This window comes from Petaurus breviceps, unplaced genomic scaffold (genome assembly GCF_028583685.1).
Source record: "Petaurus breviceps papuanus isolate PSGF00001 unplaced genomic scaffold, PetGlider_PUasm1.0 80, whole genome shotgun sequence".
Taxonomy (NCBI): Eukaryota; Metazoa; Chordata; class Mammalia; order Diprotodontia; family Petauridae; genus Petaurus; species Petaurus breviceps.
Genome location: NW_027186540.1, coordinates 21,521,176 through 21,544,194, shown reverse-complemented (window position 1 = coordinate 21,544,194; position 23,019 = coordinate 21,521,176). Strand labels below are relative to the sequence as shown.

The 23,019-nt window shown below is 38.5% G+C and overlaps 1 protein-coding gene across 1 annotated transcript in view; it reads left to right on the top strand.

Annotated features, from left to right (window-relative positions):
- Nucleotides 1–3,563: 3,563 nt before the first annotated feature.
- The window catches only part of LOC138176048 (dnaJ homolog subfamily C member 2), a 33,346-nt gene continuing 13,890 nt past the window's right edge, over nt 3,564–23,019 (top strand). Inside the window, exons 1-10 of the mRNA XM_069106789.1 lie at nt 3,564–3,810; nt 5,720–5,910; nt 7,530–7,605; nt 13,523–13,621; nt 14,456–14,597; nt 16,280–16,360; nt 17,008–17,073; nt 20,562–20,653; nt 20,735–20,856; nt 21,806–21,955. Of these exons, the coding sequence (XP_068962890.1) occupies nt 3,747–3,810; nt 5,720–5,910; nt 7,530–7,605; nt 13,523–13,621; nt 14,456–14,597; nt 16,280–16,360; nt 17,008–17,073; nt 20,562–20,653; nt 20,735–20,856; nt 21,806–21,955 (1,083 nt within the window). The 5' untranslated portion in view covers nt 3,564–3,746. The remainder of the gene's footprint in view (nt 3,811–5,719; nt 5,911–7,529; nt 7,606–13,522; nt 13,622–14,455; nt 14,598–16,279; nt 16,361–17,007; nt 17,074–20,561; nt 20,654–20,734; nt 20,857–21,805; nt 21,956–23,019) is intronic.

Here is a 23,019-nt window from a genome sequence, read left to right as displayed (position 1 = left end):
TCTTTTTCAGTTGTGTCAGACTCTTTGTGACCCTATTTGGGGTTTTCTTGGCAAAGATATGGGGCTGGTTTGCCATTTTCTTCTTCAGCTCATTTTATAGAGAAGGAAACTGAGGCAAACAGGGTTAAGTGACTTGCCCAGGGATACTCAGCTACTAGTAGGTATGTCAGGCTATATTGGAACTCAGGCTATATTGGTACTCAGGAAGAGGAGTCTTCCTAACTCTAGGCTGACACTATCCACTCCACCACCTAGCAATTATATAGTATTTAAGGTTTGCAAAGTGTTTTACTTATGTATATGTTATCTCATTTAGTTCTTGCAGCAACCTCGTGGGTTAGGTGCTATTATTATTATTATTTTTTTAAGCAATTGGGGTTAAGTAACTTGCTCAAGGTTACGCGGCCGGGTGTTTCTGGGTGGGTGCTAAGTGTCTGAGCCCGGGATTTCGATCCCCAGGTCATCCCGACACTGGAGCCGGTGCTCTTACTCGCTGTGCTACCTGGCCGCCCCCATAGCTGCTATTATTATCCCCATTTTGCAGATGAGGAAATTAAGGCTGATGAGGATGACCAAGTGACTTGCCCAGGATCTCACCACTAGGAAGTATATGTGGCAAGATTCAAACTCAGGTCTTGCTGACTCCAGCACTCTACCCACTGCTCCATCTAGCTGTATAGCATTTGAGTTTGAGAGTTCTAAGATGCACTAGGCTAAGTCCAACATCATTATGGTAAACCCCCAGGAGTGGAGTGGAATGGGGGGGGGGGCTGCCTATGGAGGGGTAAACTGTTCCAAGTTGGAACAATCAAGCAGATCAAAGTTCTCTGGGGGATCAGAACTGGGACTGGCCCGTGACCAAGCTGCCACATCCATATCCCACGGTGAGAAGAGGAGACTCAGGTTCAAAACAAAAACAAGTCAATACTTAGCTGTTGGGAAAAGTGAATGTTGGGGGGGAGATAACTCTTTTTTTTGGTGTTTTAATTTATTTTTAGTTTTCAACATTCATTTCCCAAAGATTTTGAATTACAGATTTTCTTCCCATCTCTCCCCTACCCCCTACCCAAGATGGCAAACATACTGAATACCCCTTCTCCCAATCTGCCCTCTTAAAACCCCTACTTTCTTGTAGAGCAAGGCAGATTTCTATACCCCAAGAGAGAAAACCCTTGAAAGGGCTTCATACATTAAGTATGATTCTGTTAGAGGGTGTTCACACCACCTCATAACTGTTTCTCTCTTCTGCTTCCCCAGGAGGCAAGAGAGGACATTAGGAAGTTAAAGGGCACATAGACAGCAATGGCCACCTACTAGGAATGGCAGGAAGACTAACTAAGGCTGTTCTGTCTTTCCTTCTACCCAGTCTAAGCCCATGTACAGAATATCTGTGGGTTTGAAGGAAGAAGAAAGCTCAAGCTCAGCCACAGAAAAACAGAAGAAGCTTCTGGTTCTCTCTCCCCCCCCCCCCCCCTCTCTCTCTCTCTCTCTCTCTCTCTCTCTCTCTCTCTCTCTCTCTCTTTCGTTGTGTCTCTCACTGTCTAGCTGAATCCATTTAAGTTAAGATGTATCATGTGACAATTGTCTTCAAAGATCAGCTGTAGAACTAGGGTCTGGAGACCTGGGCTTGAGCCTGGCCTCCTCTTGCTATCCGTGTGTGATTTCTCAGCCAATCATTTTACAAGTAAGCTTCAGTTTCCTTCTTTTAAAAATGAGATATTTACCTGTCTCACAGTGTCCTTGTGAGGAAGGTGCTTTATTAACTGTTAAGTACTACAAAATAAGCATAATTATTTCTTTGTGATCTTTGTAAAGTGCTTCCCAAACTTTAAACCACTAATTATTGATAAATGCTATTAGTTACTACTAATAATTATAATCTATTAACCAATTATTATTATATACAATATATTACACAATAAACAAATAAGACATTGTCTTAATAACTGTTAATATTAGTTAATTATTACATTAGCCATAATGTAATTACAAGCTATTATTAATTCCTAATTGTTGGTTATCTATTGACTAATAATAGTATTGGTCATTACTAGGACATGTGTGTGTGATATGTAATATATATAATATGTGCTATACAACATGGTAGTTATTATCCCCTCCCCCTCCCCCTCCAGGGTCTCACACTAGTTGTCAGTCATTTGCTGAAGTAGAATAAATTCCTACTGGGCAGGATTCATGTTTTATATGTAATTACAGCCTCCTCACCTTGACTAACCTGTGGTAGGTAGAACTGGAGTTGGGGCATACGTTACAGCTGAACTGTTCTAGCTATTTCTTATTCAGCCAGTGGATCTTCCTGTTCAGACGCTCAGATCTCGGGCTGGAAAAGGGAACTAAAGGGCTATCAAGTCTAATCTCCTTGTTTTATGTCTGAGAAAACAGAGGCCCCGGAGAATGAAGACGCGGTTATACAGGTGGTAGATGTCAGAGGCAGGATACTGGAGGGGTTTGCCATTTCCTTCCCCAGTTCATTTTCCAGATGAGGAAACTTGGGTCACAGAGCTGGTGAGTATCTCAGTCTGGATTTGCACTCAGGTCTTCAGGTCCAAGTATCCCAAGGACGTTCTCCTTTAACGTCCTCTCTTCCTTGGTTCTTGCCTCTCATCCCAGGTCCAGGTCCAGGCAGGAAGGATGCTGGGTGAGCCCAGTAAGTCCGGGGCAGTCACCACAATTCCCAAAATAGTGTTTCTGTTCACTAGGCATTCCATAAATGAAAGCTGAATTTCTTGCGGCACAAAATTTTTTAAAAAAGATGGTGGTGCCTAGAATAAAATATAGAATCAGGCCAGTCTTCCTGATCTCAGAGAGAGGTCCCAGCGATATAGGACAAATTTTCATATGAATATATATATATATCTGCATAATCACCACATTGAGTTCACTGAGGGCTGGAGCTGTTCTTCATTCATTTTTGTATACCCCTTGGCACAAAGTAGTTACTTTATATTTATTAAATGAATCCATTGCCAGGGCTACAAATTCTAGTTCATAAATGAAGGATTAGTGAGGGGAAACGACTAGCGCTCCCACCAGTGACACCAAAAATAATAGGGCTGAATTTAGAATTTCACCCGCCCCAAGCTGACTGTCCCTTCCCTCTTCCTAAGATTGCCTTCGCTTTACGTAGCACCGATCCTATCCGTACACGGTGATTTGCATATTGGCACTCCCGTTAGAAGTGAACTCTTTGAGGGTAGGGACGGAGCTGTTTAGCGTTTTGCTTCTTGTTTTCTGCCTTTATACGCCAAGCGATGAGCAGAGTGCTTAGCGAAGAGTAACTGCTTAATAAAGCTGGACTAAGAACGGGAAGTCTATGAAGAAAATAAACAGACGGCCATAATATAATATAATAAATATAATATAATATAATATAATATAATATAATATAATATAATATAATATAATATAATATAATATAATATAATATAAAATATAATAAAAAGACCAAGCGGCCCTTTCAACTTCGGGAACCTTCGGTAAGGCTTCGGTGCCCGGCCGGGCCGGAGTCAGGGCCAGGCGGTGCCTGTACGTACAACGACGGGGGACAGGAGAGAGCGTTGCACCCAGAGGGCAATGGCCCGGAAGCAGTTGTGGTCTGTCTCCATGCGCCGGTTCCTGGGCTCTGGAGAGCGAGCGGAGGCGCGAGGGACCCGCCGGGGAGCTGGAGAGGGACCGCGAGGCGTCCCCAACCCGGGAGAGGAACCGCTGCTTGGACCAGCGCCATCATGTTGCTGCTGCCCGGAGCGCCAGACGGCCAGGGCACTGCCGTCACTCGAGCTCTGTCGGCGGGTAAGTGGCTGGACCCGCTCGGTGCCCCCGCCCTCCCCCGCCCATGCCTCCCCAGCCCGTGCTCCCCAGCCCCTGCCCTCAGCCTGACTCGACCTCCCCGCCGGCCGCTGGCCCCGCCCTTTGACCCGGCGGCGCCCGGAGGCACGAGGAGCCAAAGGACGCCGCTGGCGAGCGCCGGATCGCGGGAGTCCCCTGAGCGTCCCCTCTCAGGGTCTCGGAGCGGGGAGCTGAATCATGAACTGGGCGCGGGCGATGCCCCCGGCTCCCTCCGGCGCCCCATCCTGTCTGTTCTGGTGGGGCGAAGAAGACCCCGAGGTCCTGTCCAGGCGGGGAGAAGCCGGGTCTTCCCCCCACGTGCCGCCGGCCGCCCATACAAAGCCGTCCCCGTGCGCGGCACACCACGGTCCTCGACCCCCGGGGCCCGGCTCCGGTTCCCCGCTCGTCCCCGGGGGCCGGCTCCGGTTCCCCGCTCGCCCCCGGGGCACCGAGAGCCTGTGGCTGTCTGCCTGGCCGCCCCGCTTCTCCCGGCATCAGTGTTGGCTCGCCCGTAGCGGAGGTCATTTCTGTGTAAAGTTCGTTGTTGAGAAGTTGTCATGCTGCTATAGAAACTTAAATGTGCACTTCCCCTACCAGCTTGCACAGGGATGCGACCTTGGGCACAGCTCTAAGTGTGTTATCCTGGTTGTGTTGTGTTTCTGGGAGTCCCTGGGTCGAGTTGACCAGTGTTGCCTCCACGGAAGACCGACGCCGAGACTCCTTTCTTCCCGGGGGTGGGGGTGAGCCTGGCTTGCTGAAGTCAGCCTGGAAGGTCCCACCTAGCCAGAAAGGTTTGAGTGTTCTCCAAGGGAAGAAAAGCTCGTTGGCTACCAGATGAGTTTTGGGGGATCACAGCCACTGGTGAGGGTAATCGCCTAAAGGCTTGGACATGTTGCAGTGCATAGCAGGACATAAAATCTGATAAAACAGGGTTTTTTGAAATACTAAAGTGATCGCGTTAAAGGAGAAAGCAATGTCGGGAATAATGGTTCAGATGCCTCAGCTGTGTTGTGCTGACAGAATGTGTTTGAGCTTGATTCCGTGAGAGTCTTGGATTCCTGAAACATGTAAAATGTGAACAGGTATTCAGTTCCCTTTAGCATTTGTGGAGGTCATTTATGAGACAGAACTGTGATCTTTTAGTTATTTGTTCTCAAGCTGTACACTTTGCTTTCTTATATGTAGTAACCCTTTATTTAGCCCAATTTACATTCTCCTCTTCTAAAATTTTCTTATAGTTTTTCTTTTTTAGAGCAATTTACCCTTATATTTCAAGAATTCTTGGTAAATATCCATTACTTAATTCAATAAAGACTTTGGAAAACACATTTAAACATGCTTGCAATGCATTTACTTAGAAATGTGTAACCCGTGTTTTGAACACAAGTTCCGGTACACAATGTTAATAACTGTTTAACATCTTTCAGAATAGTGTTGATCTCTGTTTAATAAATTTCACAATGATCACGTTCCTTAGTCTTTGCAAAAAAATCACTGTTGCTATTATTGGTTTAAAAAAGAGTCAGTACCATTTCTCCTGTTTTTCCTGACTACACCCCACTTTCCTATTAAAGTCAACAAAAATTTACTTAGGATATGAAGTTGTTTAGTTCGTGGCTGACTGTTGGCACATGGCACAGAAGGACTTTGGAATATGGGGCTATTAATTGTGTTTTGCTGGAAATTAATTGTGTATTACTAATTCTGTTGGTAACTTAATTAGCACATCTATTTTCATAAGTAGTGATTTTAAAATTTGAAATTTATGAATATACCATTTACTTAACCTTGTTATTTCCTGGGAAAATGCTTTATTGTAAAATAAATTTAAACTGTAAAAGTACATTGAAGCTTCTCAATACTTTCTCAATAGCTTCTGTAATCTGTCAAGTTGAACCTGTGGGAAGATGGTATGAAGCATTTATTAAGAGGCGAAACAGGAATATTTCAGCCTCTTTTCAGGAACTGGAGGATAAGAAAGAATTATCAGAGGAGTCAGAAGATGAAGAATTACAGTTAGAGGAGTTTCCTATGCTGAAAACACTTGATCCTAAAGACTGGAAGGTATTGTATATACGTACCATTTTAAGTTAAGTTGTCATCATATATTTCTTAAAATTGTTAAATAGTCTCTTTGAGAGTTTTCAACTGTTCGGTGTATTTTTCCAGCTATCATAACATTCTAAGATCCACCTAACTGTAATTCCTTTTTTTTTTGTTCTTAGAATTACACTTATTCATCTGGATTTACAATGCATCACATAGGTTGAGTCATGAGAACTGTTTCTAATTGGTGCTCCTATTGTCAATTTAAAAAAGAAATGTACCCATAATTCTAAATAACATTATATTGTATAGCCTTATGAAAAGCCCTTTTTGCTCAAAAGGCCATGAGCACTGCCTAGCAATACTACCAGTGTTTTTAAAAAATGAGAACTTTTCTAGCTTTTTCTGCTCAGTGTAATACTAGGTTTCTAAATTTCCTAGACAGGTGGGAAAAGAAACGAGATGACATATTAAATGAGAAGGAAACATAGCCTCCAGGAGATTACTAGATCTCTGCAATGAAGGAGGTGTTATGATACAGAGGAAAAGAATCCTAGGTTTGAAGAAGACATGGTTTGAGTCTTGGCTCTATGTGACTTTGGCAGGCCATTTTATAAGCCTTAGATTCCTTATCTATAGACATAGGGGGTTGTACTAGATGGGTTTCTGCCTCTCTACCTTTGATGCTATGATCGAATGATAGAGGGGGAAAGACTGTCACTACTCCTTTTCTTCTTATCCCACCCCTTCCACCCCCCATCATAGCTGCTCTTCAGTTTCTTTGAGTCTGGCCAGTCCATTGGAGTTCCATAGGGGACTATTCCTAAGGAATTACCCTAGGAGCCTCTATATTACTACAACAATTTCTGGATTCCATGTGTTGGTAACAGAGAGAAATTCAGGCTCTTACATGGAAAAGCCTTATTTCCAAGGCACTCCTTATTCATCCTTTCTCTTTTCCTTTGAACGTCTCTAGTCTTTTTGTTGGCCATCATTATCTATACACCTAACCCAACCCCTCTTCTAGTCTAAGCAGGCTATTGGATAGTGTTCTTCAGTCTCTTATTTAGAGAACTAGCATGCTCCCATGAGGAGCAGGGGATAAGTTTTGCCTAGTAAAAGCATCTGTCTCATTACGAGGACCTAGGGAGTTAGTACAACAGCCAAACAAAATGGTCCACAGTTTAAGTAAGTTGAAAGCCCCACTGCTTTCCTTAGTTGTTATAAAAGCTCATGGAATCTCAAAAGGTGGCCGCCTGTCAATCATTAATTAATATGCATTTGCTAGTGTCCTAAAATATTCCAGGCATTATGCTATGTGATGGATATTCAAAGATAAGAAGTGAAACAATCCTACCCTCAAGCTTATATGCCATTGATACTACTTGGGAGATCCCGGGAGATAGTCTTTTTGTGGCCAACAGGTCTCAGGTACTTTTCCCACTCCCGTGGATTGTGTCTCTTCTTCTTAGTGTAAGACTAGAGAGGCACGAGCTATTCAGCTTTTCTTTCACACATCCCAGACTTTATCTTAGCCATGCCCTGAGGAGGGCTTTCTTAGCCGTGTACTGATATGCATGACACAAGATGTGAAGTATATTTTTATTGAATTTAAATTTTTTATATTTATCTTTCAGAATCAAGATCATTATGCAGTTCTTGGACTTGGACATGTAAGATACAGGGCTACTCAGAAACAAATCAAAGCAGCTCGTAAGCATTTTATATTGGTTACTATTTTGGAATTCTTCGAAGAATACAGTTATTCTTTTTAAAGGGTGTGAAAAAGCTTTAGATTTAATTATGCCTTTGTCGAATTACATCAGGAAAAAATACCTTTTGGTTAGGGTATATTTGGACCAACAAAACCAGAAAACAGATTATCAATATGTATTTTCTCATTTGTCTACTTCCTTATTCATTAAGAATTTTTTAAAAATCGGACTGTGGGGAAAATTTTCCCTTTAATGTAAAAAGCATTCTTAAGATGGTCATCTTTTTAAAATAAGCTAAGCTTCTGGTCTCTTTGGTAATGAGTCTTACCTATATTTCCTGAGAGTCAGTGTGCTCTCTTAGAAGGCAGCTTGGTGGCTCAATGGATAGAATGCTGACATGGCTTCAGGAAGACCTGAGTTCAATGATCTTGGACATTATCTGTGTGACCCTGGGCAAGTCACTTAACCTTTGTTTGTCTTAATTCACTGGAGAAAGTTTACCATTGCAAAGTATTCCAGTATCTTTGCCAAAAAAACCCCATATGGGCTCATGAAGAGTCAGACGTGACTGAAGGATTGAACAGTAATTGTGCTCTTAGGTTGTTACTGCTTTGCTCCAGACTCAGGCCACATTATTCTTGAAATTGCCCTATCTTTTTTTTAGTTATAAAGAGTTATTTTTGCTAAAGCTTCATTATATTTTAAATGATATGGTTAGGAGAACTATGCAGAAATTTCCACCAACTGGAGTTCAGGCTTCAGTTGCTTTAACCACATTTAAACATGTTACTTTCCTCCTATATTAAATACACGCCTCTTACTATTCCCTATATCTTATGACTTCACCATAATCTCTCTTCCAAAAAAATTAATAAGAGCTCAATTCAGCCAATTATAACACTATAGTAGGTGAAGAAAATGACTAGAAATTCATACTTCAGCTTGGGAGGATTTTATCATATATTATTTTGGAAATTTTATAATCTGGGTAAGAGGAGCTGAGATTTATGATGATAAATTTCCACTTGAGTTTAGCAGATTTTTATGCTAGGCACTAGGAATACAAAGACAGAAATGATGTACAGTGCCTGCCCTAAAAAAATCTTACATTGTACTAGGAGCTACAACATCAAACAAATAAGTAAATACAATTGAATACTAAGGGAAAGAGCTCTAGCAGCCAGTAGTTCACAGCGAAAGGCTTCCTTTATGGGATTGTACTTGAGCTGAGCTTTGAAGGAAGCAAAAGAGGCTTAAGAAATAGAGGAGAAGAGGGAGTATATTCTGTGGATGGCAGATAGTTGGGCAAAAACATGAAGAAGTAATGCTGAGTTCTGGGAAAAGCAAGTGGGCCCAGGTGTGACAAGGAGCATCATAAATTCAGTAAATCTGGAAAGGTAGGGTGGAACCAGATTGTGCACGGCTTTAAATGTACTAATGAGTTTCTCTTTTATCCTAGAGGAAATAGGGAGCTGCTGAAAATTCTCAAGCAAGGGAGAGACATAATCATACTTGTGCTTTAAGAAGATTATTTTGGGAGCTATGTATAAGATGGATTTGACAGGGGCTATTGTGGAAGTTCAGATGACAGATGATAAGATCCTACATAGGGGTAGTGGTCATGTGAGTTGAGAAGAGGAGATGGACACAAGAGATCTTGTAGAAGTAGAATCTATTGAAAGAAAATTGGCAAGATTGGATATGAGAGTGTGAGGGGAAGAGAGGAGTCAAAGATGACTGACTGAAATCTAAGTGATAAGAAGGGTGGTAGTAAATGGTAGAGAGGTTTAAATGAGGTTGGTCTTGGGAAGGAGAGCCAAGTCTCTGTTAGAGATTGGGACAGAAAAGGGAGAGGATAAAGGTGAATAAGGAGAAATTTTGACTTGCAGAAAAACAGAAAGAAGGAACTTAGAACAGAAGGCCTCTTGCCAAAATTGGAGGCAAGTCCCTCTCCTGAAATATAGTAGGGAAAGCAGTATAGGAGGCTGGAGAAGTTTTAGGCCAGCCATTATGAGGAGTCAATGGTAGTCAATCAGGGAAGAATAAAGTGATTGCTAAATTAGTGCCCAGTTTAGATAACAAATTTGTGCTGGACTCAGTCTTCACAGTTCTGTCCCTTTCTCCATGGGCGTTCAACCTTACTGAGTAGGAGCAGAGAAGGTAGGGATAGGGTTTGCCAAGACATGAGCTGCAGTGGGACAGGGGGAAAGAGTTTCAAGGGTAGCAGATAGCATATAGTTGAACTGGTTATATAGTCAGCTGAAAAGGATGGAAAGTAAGGCCAGGACAGGGGTCCTCTCAACTCTTATGACTTACACTTTCATTCTACCTTAGCCACACACAGGGATAGTCAGACCCATGTACAAAAAAATATAAGATTACCAATGAGAGCTAATCATCATCCTTTTCTTAGTCCTTTAACTCAATATCTTAGCGACATTTGACAGTGTTGATATACTTTCCTAGTTAATATTTTCTCTTCTCTTGGCTTCTGTGAAACTGCATTCTCTTACCTCTCTTCCCGCCTCTGCTTATTTTCCCTGGCTTTTCTTGTTTCTATTCTGTAAGATTCTGTCCTCAACATTCTTCTTTCTCAACATTCTCAGCCTTGGCCATCTGTCTTCCACGATTTCAGTTGCTATATCTCTAGCCCATCTTTTCTCTAGTCCCACACTTACATTTCTAATTGTTTGGACATCTGGATTTCCCATTACTATCTCAAACTTGTCATGTGCAAAATCTAAACTTTATAATGCCCTTACAATCTGTTCCTTTTTCTGACTCCCCTAATGGTTCCACAATCTTGGTTTTTTCATGTTCCACATTTATTCATCAAGTTCTATAAAATCTAATACCAAAATTCCACATAAATCATTCCCAGGGCTGCCATACTAGTTCAGTACCTAATTATCTCTCTCTTTTTTTTTTTAAAGCAATCGGGGTTAAGTAACTTGCTCAAGGTTACACGGCCAGTTATTTTTGTGTGGGTGCTGTGTCTGACGCCGGAACTGATCCCAGGTCTCCTGGCGCTGGGGCCGGTGCTCTTACTCACTGAGCCACCTGGCCACCCCCTAATTATCTCTTGCTTAGAATATTACATTAAACCCCTAACTAGTTTTTGTGTCTCTAGTGTTTCCTCTCTTTACATAGCAATGTCAGATCCATCTCTAAGGCACTGCTCTAATCATGCTAATTGTTGCTCAGAGACCTTCAGTTTCTCCCCATTGCCTATCAGATAAAGGCTGGATTCTTTAGTGTAACATTCAAAGCCCTTTGTAATTTGACCCAGGGTACCTTATAGTGTGACCTCCTAGTGACAGAGCGTGCATATGTGTGTGTGTGTGTGTGTGTAACCTGTAACTTCAGCCAAACCGTATTACTTGCCCTTCTTGACTTAAGCTCTTCCTCTTCCCATCCACTATATTTGTACCTCATCTTTACCATTCAGATTTTTGTTCATCTTTAAAGATTGCTTAAATATGTTATCACCTCTTTTATAAAGGTTTTTCTAAATCCCCCAAATGGAGTATTTCCTTCCTCCAAAATCTTGTATCAATTTATTGGTGCCTGTTTTATTACATTTCTCAAATCCTTATAATTATTTCTGTGTATATATATATATCATTTTTCACCTACTAGATTATAACTTCTTTGAGGACACAAGCTATTATTTCTTTGTGTCTTTATATCCTTCACAGTCCTTGGCACAGTATCTTTTGCTTAATAGATGTTCAGTAAATAGTTGGAGGGATGTATTGATGAATGGATGAGCTTATTCCATGTTAGGAAGTAAAAAGTCAGGGCTAGACTATGTACTAGTCAGGTAAAGAAAGGGTTGGAATCAAAGGGATAGACTGAACGGAGTCTGCGTGGTGGTCTCAGAAAAGAAAGTATAAGGGGAATAGCTTTCAAACTCCTGTGTCCTCAGCCCTTGTACTGAGAAGCATTGTTCTAGACTAAGTAGTTGGTATAGCTAACTGTAGGTACTGTGACTTCTGTCACTTTTAAAATATGTCAGTTGCAATATCTTTGTGGAAATATCTAATCCAAGATCAACTTGGGTTTTAAAAGTTTGAATTATGAACATAACGATATTGTGACTCTACTTGTGTTATACTTTATAATGATAAGCACTTTTTTCTAAACTTTACTTTCATTGCTGCCTCTCTGCATTGCTATTTTTGAGATCAGTGTGGAGATGGTAACATTGGAAGGATCTTTATAAATGCTGCTCTCACCAGTTTTAGGTCTGCCTGTTCATCTTATTCCATGAATTCACAACATGAAATTCATCTGGTAATAGATATTAACCAGTTTGTCATATAATTTATTAGAACAAAGACATATAAGCCACACATTACTGCTGTTAGATTACAACTATTCAGATTTTGAGTTTTGAGGTAGTAGTTGAAATCCTATGAAAGGAACATCTGGATGTAGAAAAGTAAACATAAAACTGTTACTCTATTAAAGTATAGTACTAGAAAGTGAGAAGAGTGTTTTACTCATAGAACACCATATTTTGAACCCTTTTCTTTTTTCAGCTGCTACATTTTGGGCCATTCTCTTACTGTTAGGAAGTGGCAGTGGGATAAGGAAGATTTGTAGTTGATGAGCTGAAAGGATTCATAGGAGGACCAAGAATAAGGCATCTTTGTTTCTTTTCTAAGTACAAACATAATATTAAAATGACATTATGACTAATTAACTGCTTGGATGAGAAGAAACAGTGACTAGAGAATCAGATTAATTGCCAGGAAGATATGGCTCTAAGCTCCACCTCTGACACTTTAGGACTATCTAAACCTGAATGCCATTTAATCTCTCAGTTCTTTAGTAAGGCTCTCTGCCAACAAGTTGAAGATGCCCTAACCCTCTTGGGTTAGAGGAAGTTTCCTCATCTGAGAGTTACAGTGAAATCCCAAGTCCAGTCCCTTGTCCACATACAATGAAGAATTAAAAACAAATATTAGTTACAATATGTGCAGAAATAATTTTCAACTTTTTTGTTAAAGCATATTAAAAAAGATTACTTTAAAAACCTTGTTTATTTATAAACTTGATTGTCCACTTTATACATATACAAATATGTTTATAATGCAAAAGTTATATTAGCATTAAGGATCTTGGCAATAGAACAGTTACTGGTCTGCTTTAATCAAAGAAGTTTCCTCTCTGGGAATTCCTTATACTAGTGAAATCTCAGATTTAGTCCCCCAAAAAAAGGATTTTGGTAGATAGCTGAATTTTTCCTTATTCAGATTATTTTAAAATATTAATAGTAACTAACATTTATGTGGTTCTTTAATGTTTGCAAATCACATTTCTTCAGAAAAGCCCTGTGAAGTAAATAGTGTAAATATTGTCCCTTTCAGATAAGGAAAATGAGCATTTGAGAAATTGATGACCCGCTCATGTTTGCACAGCTAATACATGTTAGGGGCAGGATTGAAACCCAGGTTCTCTGGCCCCTAAGTACGGTATCATTTTGGTTAGAGAGATGTAGAATTTTTATTTTTATTGATACAAAGTCTTTGGTAATTCAAATTGTCTAACTTCTAATGGTAAATCATCCAAGAAGATTTTAGTTTGCAGTTTAAATGGAGGGGAATGAACCCTTTTCTTTTTTCAGCTCCTACATTTTGGGTCATTCCCTTACTGTTAGGAAGTGGCAGTGGGATAAGGAAGATTTATTGTTGATGAGCTGACAGGATTCATAAGAGGACCAAGAACAAGGCATCTTTGCCTTAACATTTAAATGGGGGGGGGGGGAGAATCTGCTCCATGACCAACTATTTGTCATAACATTCAAAATTATCCTTAAGATTCCAGAAATGAATCATTTTAACTTGTTTTTATTTTCAAATACAAAACATTAAGTGACAGAATTTATCCAAACCTGACTCATTTGGTAGATAAAGCGATGGTTTTGAAACATCATCCAGACAAACGAAAAGCAGCAGGTGAACCAATAGCAGAAGGGGAAAATGACTACTTTACTTGCATAACTAAAGGTAAGAAAATACTTTCAGTGGTAGGAATTTCTAGTGTTTAATAGATTAATGTAGATCTTTTTGTAGGCTAATATTAATATCTTAAGCACTATATTTCACTTCACTGTGTGGCAACATTAACAAACCATTTTCAATTAAATAGAATTATTTCTAATAATAGCAGTTGATTTAGTTGTTTTCTCTTTTATGATGACAATTATGACCCACCAGTTTTGTGTTCCATTTCAAGTGATAGTCTTAATTAATATATGACATTGTGGTACCACCTGAACTAAGTCAAAGGGAAAAATAAATACTTTTCAAGGCTAGTTTTACTACAGTAAGAAGTTGATTCTGTATTCTAATGCATTGCATAACCCATAATTGGATACACTCTTATGTGAAAGAAACTTTATATTAAATATAGGAGTATTTATACATTTATTAAGGAAAATAAGAACATATTTTTTCCAAAATAGTAATCACCATTTCCATATAGTCCTTAATCTTAAAAAGTGTGTGATTTAAAATGAAGTTAACACGTTTTTAGGACCAAAATGAAAAGTCTTAGATGCACATTGACTCCTGTCATCCCTATATTCTTTCATTCCTGTATTGTAGGAGTCCTTACTTGCTACCCCTGCCCAAGACTTAAACTATTGCTTAATAAATGGGTATTTAAACCATTGCTTAATCATTTTTACAGCAGAAGGCAACAATTCATTACTATACTATGAAAATAAGAATCTACTTTAATTTGAATGACATCAGTAAAGTAAGCATTTTTTCATAGAAACATGTAGACTCAGGTCATATCTGGTGATGTTTTGTGACCCTGTAACTTTTTTTCCTCAGCTTATGAAATGTTGTCTGACCCCGTGAAAAGACGAGCATTTAACAGTATAGATCCTACTTTTGATAACTCAGTTCCTTCTAAAAATGAAGCAAAGGACAATTTCTTTGAAGTGTTTTCACCAGTGTTTGAAAGGAATTCCAGGTGAGCTACGGCATCACCTTTTGAACTTAAGTCCTGTTGCATGCATATAGAGGTCTTCAATATTTTCTCCTTTTTCTCCTGGAAAATGATTTCACTTCCTCTTTTTGCACAAGGAAGAAGAAAAAGAATATTTATCTCTTCTTCCCTTGTAAAAGGATCTAGCAGGCTCAGTTTTCTCCACTGTTTCATTTCCTAAAACAATAGCACTATTTTGACACATTCTAAAACTTATCTTATTTTCCTTACCTTCACAGTGCCTTGCATACTATGATAATGAATGTCTGATGTCAATACATTATTTCCTTGTAACTTCATTTCTTTATCTTTTTTCCTACCATTGTATTCTTTTGCTGATTAGTACTTTTTCTCCCTTTTGCCCAGTATTAGTTGAGAAAAACAATTGTTCTCTTCTCTGAGCAACTGATTGCCATAAGGCTTCTCTGGATAAGGGTGGGTTTACCTTTAAGATTTTTTTATACCTTTGCCATTTTTTAAACTTTCATTGAGTCCACTTTTTTTAGCTACTGTGAAACCTCATAGAATCTTCCCTTGTTATGGTTCAATCTTTCTGCCCTTGAGAGTTATTATTTTATGTGGCTTTATGTGCACTCTATCTCCCTACCTCTTACTCCTCACCTAAGGCACCTAGAATCACCATTTGTGTCCTTTCAGGACTCAACAACCAGGTAATGAAAGTATATAGTATATTTTTTGTGTAACAGTTATTTTATATAGGTAACAATCATTTTTCCACTCCAGGAACATACTACCAGTTCTTTAATAGATGCAGAGACCTAGTTCAGAGACTACCTTGTGCATTTATTCTAGTTGTAAGTCAAAATCTTTCAAACGGTGTGAGAGAAGGAGAATTTTTATTTTTCTAAATCTGGGCTCTCAGGTGGGTTTTCTAGTCTCTCAGTCTACTTGTCTAACTAACCTCCAGATGATTTTCATAACTTCTAAGCTCTATTTCTATATCAACTAGCTATTATTTTCACTGTGACACAGAGTATTCTTAAAAAAAAAAGTTAAACTAGACATTAGGCTTGCCATATAAATGTCTTCATCATAAGATCATTAGTTTAAAACTAAATGGACTAAATAGTTTATCTCTTCCAAACCCACTCACTTTACAAAAGAAGAAATTGAAGCTATAAGGGATTGTAATTTGCTTAAGTCACCCATGGAGTAAACAATAGGATGGATTTGAAGCCAGGCCTTGGATCTCTAGATCCAGTATTCTTCTCAGTTCACCATATTGCCTCTTTTGGTGTATCATTAGCAAGTGATTAAATGTTTGGGAGAAGAACCTGCTTCCTTCTTCCCCGTGTTTTGGAGAGGGTAGCCAAAGAACTATAAACATCATTATTCTGATTTCTCCATCTGTACTTGTACCATTACTTCTTGATGTTCACCACTAACTAGGCTTTCACTTTGTGACTTCACAACCAGGTAGGGACCTATACTCTACTTTTATAAAAGGCCGTTAGTATCATTGCTTTTTAGCAAGTCTTATAAAAACAGTAAGGGAAGATATCAAACCAACTGCTCACATTATGTGTTAAAGATACATCCTATTAGGCATAAATGGTTAAAAAAATTGCCTGTTACAGATTATGACATTCATTTAAATTTCATACCAAATTTTTTGACTGGTTTTGCTTTTTATTTTAATATTTCAGATGGTCAAATAAGAAAAATGTTCCTAAACTTGGTGACATGAATTCATCATTCGAAGATGTAGATGCATTTTATTCTTTTTGGTAAGCTAATACACTTATTTATATAGTGTTGCCATATTAAAAGGATTGTAATTAAACACATATTGATTGAGGAGACTGATTTGAAGAAACTTTCTTCATAAACTTACCAAAGCCCACTGCTTAGAATTTATTGAAAGTTTTTCGCTTGAAGTTGTTTTCTCTTTCAGTTGTTTAACCTTTTCTGAACAAATTATTTCAATCCATTTCCTGTTGGTTCAAGGTCTCTAGTTATTAAAAGCTAAAAGCACTATGATGAAAGTAATTGAATTTTGCATTAACTTGTATTGGTCAATACAAATTGAATAGATAAAAAGAGATTCTCGTGTCTGTGTTCCCATCTAATCAAGGATAAGGTTATTGATTTTTCATTAATAATTTATTGATTTTTATTTATACTAATTCATACACAAAAGTAAAAATTGGGTGAATTTTATACGACAGGAAACTTTGTTTTTGTTAATCTCACGTGAATTCTAAGAAGCATGGGCATGAAGTCTTTGTATTAATTAATCATTCAACAATCAGTTATTAAGTACTTATTTACTTTTTATCTTTTTACTAAAGTATATATCATTATGCACATAACAGCTTAAAAACTTGAAATTATTTATAGCTATGATTTTATGTTTATCAATTTTCTATTTCAGGTATAACTTTGATTCTTGGAGAGAATTTTCTTATTTAGATGAAGAAGAAAAAGAAAAAGCAGAATGGTAAGTAAAGTCATTAACAAGTAAAGTGGTTTAGCCCATTTTTTTGAAAATGGGAGGATGTATTTAATTGTGGTTATCTTGAAAACTATTCTTGAGGCTTGTTTCACAGTGAGGAAATCTTTATGAGTTAATATGACTACTAGATAGTAGTGACAGCTTTATTTATGATGTAGTGGCACACTTCTATACCTTTAAGCTCTATTTAGATGTTTCCAAATGATATCACATGGACTTAATGGGTAGAAGGTACTGATGTGTATGAAAAAGAATATATCCCAATTAGGAAGTAAAAACCGTAAATCCAGAGCTAAGGGTAAATGTCCCTGGTGCATGGAAGTCTTAGTATACCATTGGTAGCAGGACAGTGCCAACATCCTTACATAGGAATTTTCCTTATAGTCAGCTACTGTCTTTAATAAAATCAGTGTGCCTTCTGAGGTCCTATAACATTAATAGCAGTTAAGAACTCTGTGCCACTTACCAACTGAGAATCTTAGTAGGGATAGAATGCTAAACTAAAAATAATGCTAAAAAGTCTGGTCTTCCTGAGTTAAAATCTTAGCCCAGACCCTTAATGAGTTGGAGAAGGAAAGGGCAAACCACTTCCAATATCTTTGCCAAGAAAACCCCAGATGGGGTCAAGAAGAGTTGGACATGACTGAGAAAAAGACTCAACAACATCAACAAAAAAAACCACTTACCATTCACCATATAAATTTACTCCGAATGGGAAACATTCTGTTCTCAAGGAGCTTACGTTCTAATGAGAGAGATAACAAACATGTAAAGGGGAGTGGTGACCAGAGAGGAGTATTTTGGTTGGGAAAGTAAGGGATGGTGAGTAGAACCATATGTAAATAGAGATTGGTACATACTTTCCAGTAGCAATGTCAGTATTATTATGGTTCCAAAACTAGAAAAAGAGGATTAAAGAAAACAGGTATAGCAGATACTGTATATGGCATCCAGGTGGGTGGTGAGATGATTGGGTGGGTAGTAAAGTGAAGCATGGCTGGAACTGGCAAGTGACCAGATAGAGTGAGTGACATGATATACTTGCCAATCAGGACAGTGGAGCCAGGGCAAGAGTTCCAGAGGGAATGGTCTTTGGTCCTTGGAGGCAGTAAAGTATAAAGAACCCCTACAAAGTTCTTGCCCCAGAGGCAATCATCAATGTTGAGTTTAGGGGTTTTGTTTTTTTTTAAGTTGTAATGACGCTGTGGATAGAGTCCCCTATGCAATTAGGTCTTCTCTATCATCCACAATTTTTTTCAAAGGTTCTTACCACCTAAAGTTCTTTCAGCACAGAACTGAACCAAACACCAGGAAAAAAACGGATCATAATAACAAGATCCAAAGATAACTTGATTATATCTGAGTCGGTAGCAATAAGATATGAAAAAAAATAGAGGGAATAAAAATGGGAATAAAAAAAGTGGAAACAAAACTATCAGCTTTTGCACATGGTGTGATGGTTTGAGTATCTAGAAAAACCTAACAAAACAGCTAAAATTTAATTGAAACAATATATACAGTAGAGTTTCAGGATATTAAAACAAAGCCACATAAATTATTAACCTTACTGTATATTATCAACAAAACCTAGCAGGAAGAGATAGAAAAGGAAATTCCATTCAAAATAACTATAGAATATATGAAATACTTGGGAGCTTACCTATCAAAATACACACAGGAACTACATGGAAATGGAACTGTAAAACATTTTTCATAGAAATAAAGACAGAGGGGCGGCTAGGTGGCTCAGTGAACAGAGTACTAGTCCTGGAGTCTGTAGGACCTGAGTTCAAATCTGGCCTCAGACACTTAACACAAAAACTAGCCATGTGACCTTGGGCAAGTCACTTAACCCCAATTGCCCTACCTTCCCCCCTCCAAAAAAAAAAGGCAAAAAAAAACAGCACAGAACTAAACATTTGGAGAAATATTAATTGCTCGTAGGTAGGTCTTAACAACATTTTCAAAATGATATTGCTACTTAATTTACTTATTCAGTGCCATAGCAATCAAGCTATGAAATGATTATTTTATAAAGGTAGAAAAATAATGAAATTCATGTGGGGGAATAAAAGGTCAGAGTCAACATTCTCAAGGGAAATAATTAAAACAAAAAGGAAAGAAGGGGACCTAGTGGTAAGTTATATAAGCTCCAAGATAGTCGTAATCATAAAAATTATTTGATACTGGTTAGAAAATAGAGAGGCTGATCATTATAACAGATTAAGTATTATACAATATTGAACCCAGTCCTCAATTTAGGCAGCTAGAGTGACTCAGTGGATAGTGTTGGGTCTGGAGTCAGGAAGATGTGAATTCAAATGTGGCCTCAGACACTTACTAGCTGTGTGACTCTGGGCAAGTCACTTAACCTCTGCTTACTCATCTGTCAGATGGGGATAATAATAGCACCAGCCTCCCTAGGATTGTTGTAAGGATCAAATGAGATAATTGTAAAGCGCTTAGCACAGTGCCTGATCACATAGTAAGTGCTGTATAAACATTAGCTGCTGCTTAGCTGTTGAGATAAATGTCACAGAAAATAGGTATAAACCGCCATCTCATGGTATAAGCATCAAATGCATACATAAGAAATAAAGGGTAACATTATCAACACTAGAGGAGCAAGGAAGAAATTACCTAAAAAATCTATGAATAGAGGAACAGTTCATGACCAAACAAGATATGGAGAAGATGACAGAAGATGAACAGTTTTTATTATATGAAATTTAAAAGTGTTGGCACAAACAAAACCATTGCAGTTAAAATTAGAAGGGAAACAGGTAATTGGGCAAAAAAAGTCTTTGTAACAAGTTTCCCTAAAAAATAAATGGTCAAAAGATAATGAATAGGCAATTTGCATGAAGCAGAACTCATAAAAGAATTCCTACAAGTCTTCACCCTACTAACCTCCTTGTGGGCTCAAGATCCAGGGGCAAAATCTTTGCAGATTTTTTTCTTTTGCATGCATGGCCTGTTCTTCCCCCACTTCCCTTAGAGGAGAGCTTTGGGTACTCAATGCAGATTGAACTGAAGAAACCACTCACGCATTACAGTTCCACTCAACTATAGTCTTGGCTTGCTGAAAGTTAGTTCTGCAAAGCCGTCATCTCCTTCTTCCATAGACATCAATTGTAATGCAGTGACCACAATAATCCTTCAAAGCATTCCATATATATGGGCAGAAGGGTTTCCAAAGTAGACATGTGTGCATCGTAGGTCTCTGGAAGTGTATCTTCAATGTAAAGACTAGTTCATTCCAGACTACATCTGGCCACATCTTAGCCAAACTTTTGTGAATGTCTTTGAGGGATATTTCTCTATACCATGACTTCATCTGACTTCACTAGTTTAATATTAGCACCATTCCTTTAAATATGGTAATTTGCACCATTTTAACCTTAGAAATCATTGCTTCTAAGAATGGAACTTTAGAAGATAACTACATTTTTCAAATGTTTACTATTTTACAGTCGTGATGAGAGGAGGTGGATTGAAAAACAAAACAGAGCAGCTAGGGCACAAAGGAAAAAAGAAGAAATGAACAGAATACGAACATTAGTTGGTAAGAATATATTGTTCATCAAAAGATTTAATTAATTAAATGGGGAACTAAATATTCACAGTATTTTCTTCCTTCTGATAGACAATGCATATAGCTGTGATCCTAGGATAAAAAAATTTAAGGAAGAAGAAAAAGCCAAGAAGGAAGCAGAGAAGAAAGCAAAAGTAGAAGCAAAAAGAAAGGAGCAAGAGGCAAAAGAAAAAGTAAGTTGATATTCAGTCAATCAGTAAGCATTTATTATATACCTACAGTGTGCTAGGCTACTGTGCTAAGTACTAGAGATACAAAAAGAAGGAAAAGATATCCCTGCACTCAAGGAGCTTACAATCTAATGGGGGAAACAACATTCAAATAAATATATACAGGCTATAGACAGGATAAATAGGAAATAATTAACAGAGTAAAGGCTCTAGAATTAAGACGCATTGGGGAAGACTTCCTGTAGAAGGTGGGATTTTAGTTAGGATTTGATGGAAGCCAGGGTGGTCAGTAGTCTGAGTGGAGGAGGGAGGAACATTCCAGGCACAAGGGACAGTCGGAGAAATGGAGTATCTTGTTATTGGAACAGTCCGTATGTCAGTGTCACTGGATCAAAGAGTACATGTCAGCTAGTAATGTGTAAGAAGACTGGAGAGGGGGAAGGGGCTAGGTTATGAAGGGCTTTGAATACCAAACGGAGCATTTTGTATTTGCTCCTGGAGTTTATAAAAATATACCATGAGATAAAAATTCTTTTTAGTCTACAAGCCTATTAAAAATATAGAACCTAGGAACTTAAAAGTGTTATTACTAATAGATAATTTACATAATTAGTAGCAAAAGAGGAATCTTAAGTATAAACACTTATCAAGCATTTACTGAGAATATATTGGATGATGCAGATAGTTTAAATATCATCCAGCGTCTGATATCTTCAATATCATAGTAGCTAGAATCTAATATTATATTCCTGTTGAAATAGGACATACTTGAAGGAATTTATTATTCTAACCATACTGTGGTCAGTCTTTGTTCTTCAATGAGATGATTTCAATCTCATCTATTTTCTGAATCAAAATATTCATTAAAAGATTAGGTTAATTGTTTAAGTTCAGTGAACAACAGCACATTCCATTTTCAATGCATGATAGTTTCTTGTTACCCTGAATATAGCAAAGACAAGCGGAATTAGAAGCAGCTCGATTAGCGAAGGAGAAAGAAGAAGAAGAAGTTAGACAACAAGCATTATTGGCAAAGAAAGAAAAGGAAATTCAGAAAAAAGCCATTAAAAAGGAAAGGCAAAAACTTCGAACTTCATGCAAGGTATGTCAGTCTTGTGAAGTAAAAAAATCTTTTCACGTATCAAATAGGATCATAGTTCTAGAACCAGAAGGGTTCAGCTTGTCCAACCCCCTTTTTACAGATGAAGAAACTGAGGCCCAGAGAAGTTAAGTGACCTATACAAGGTTACAGAATTAGTGTCAAATGCAAGATTTGAACCAATATGTTTTAACTCCAGATCCATGTTCTTCCCTGTATAGGAAGCATTTATCACATGCTTTATTATATGCTGGGCATCGGCATCTGCTAGGCACAATGTATCCAAAAATAAAAACCAAACAGTCTCTCCCTAGTAGGACACATATCCATAAAATATATGTGTAATAATTTCTTTTGGGGCATGGAGAGCACTGGTATCTGGAGAGGTCAGGATAGGTCCTGAGTAGGGAGTGGTATGTTGAGATTTATCCCTGACTGAAGCTAGGGATTCTAAGTGGCAAAGATTAGGGGAGAGGGGCGGCTAGGTGGCTCAGTGAACAGAGCACTGGCCCTGGAGTCAGGAGGACCTGAGTTCAAATCCAGCCTCAGACACTTAACACTTACTATCTGTGTGACCTTGGGCAAGTCGCTTAACCGCAACTGCCCTGCCTTCCCCCCTCAAAAAAAAAATTAGGGGAGACTACATTCCAGGCATGGAGGTAAGTTATGCAACAGCACTGTAGCACCAATGCGACATTCACAGTACTTGACAGGTGACTATGAGTTTGAGGGTGTAATTCTGAATTGCAAAATATAACAGATTGTCCATATAGAAGACATTTATTCAGACACCAGAAATAGCAAATAGCAAAACATTTATTTAGACACCAGAAAGCCATATCCCAACGCTAGAAAACCGAGTTCAACATAGCAACAAAGAAATCTATACACAATAACCCTGTAGAGAGCAACACCACCCCCAAAACCTCTCCACAAACACTCAGAAGCCTAGCTGTCTCCTTGCCTGTGTCCTCTCTTCTCCCTCTGTCCTAACTGTTCTGACTCCCAGCTTCCTCTCAGCTCTGCTCCATCCTTCCTGTTCTACCCTTTCAGCAAACTCCTCCTAC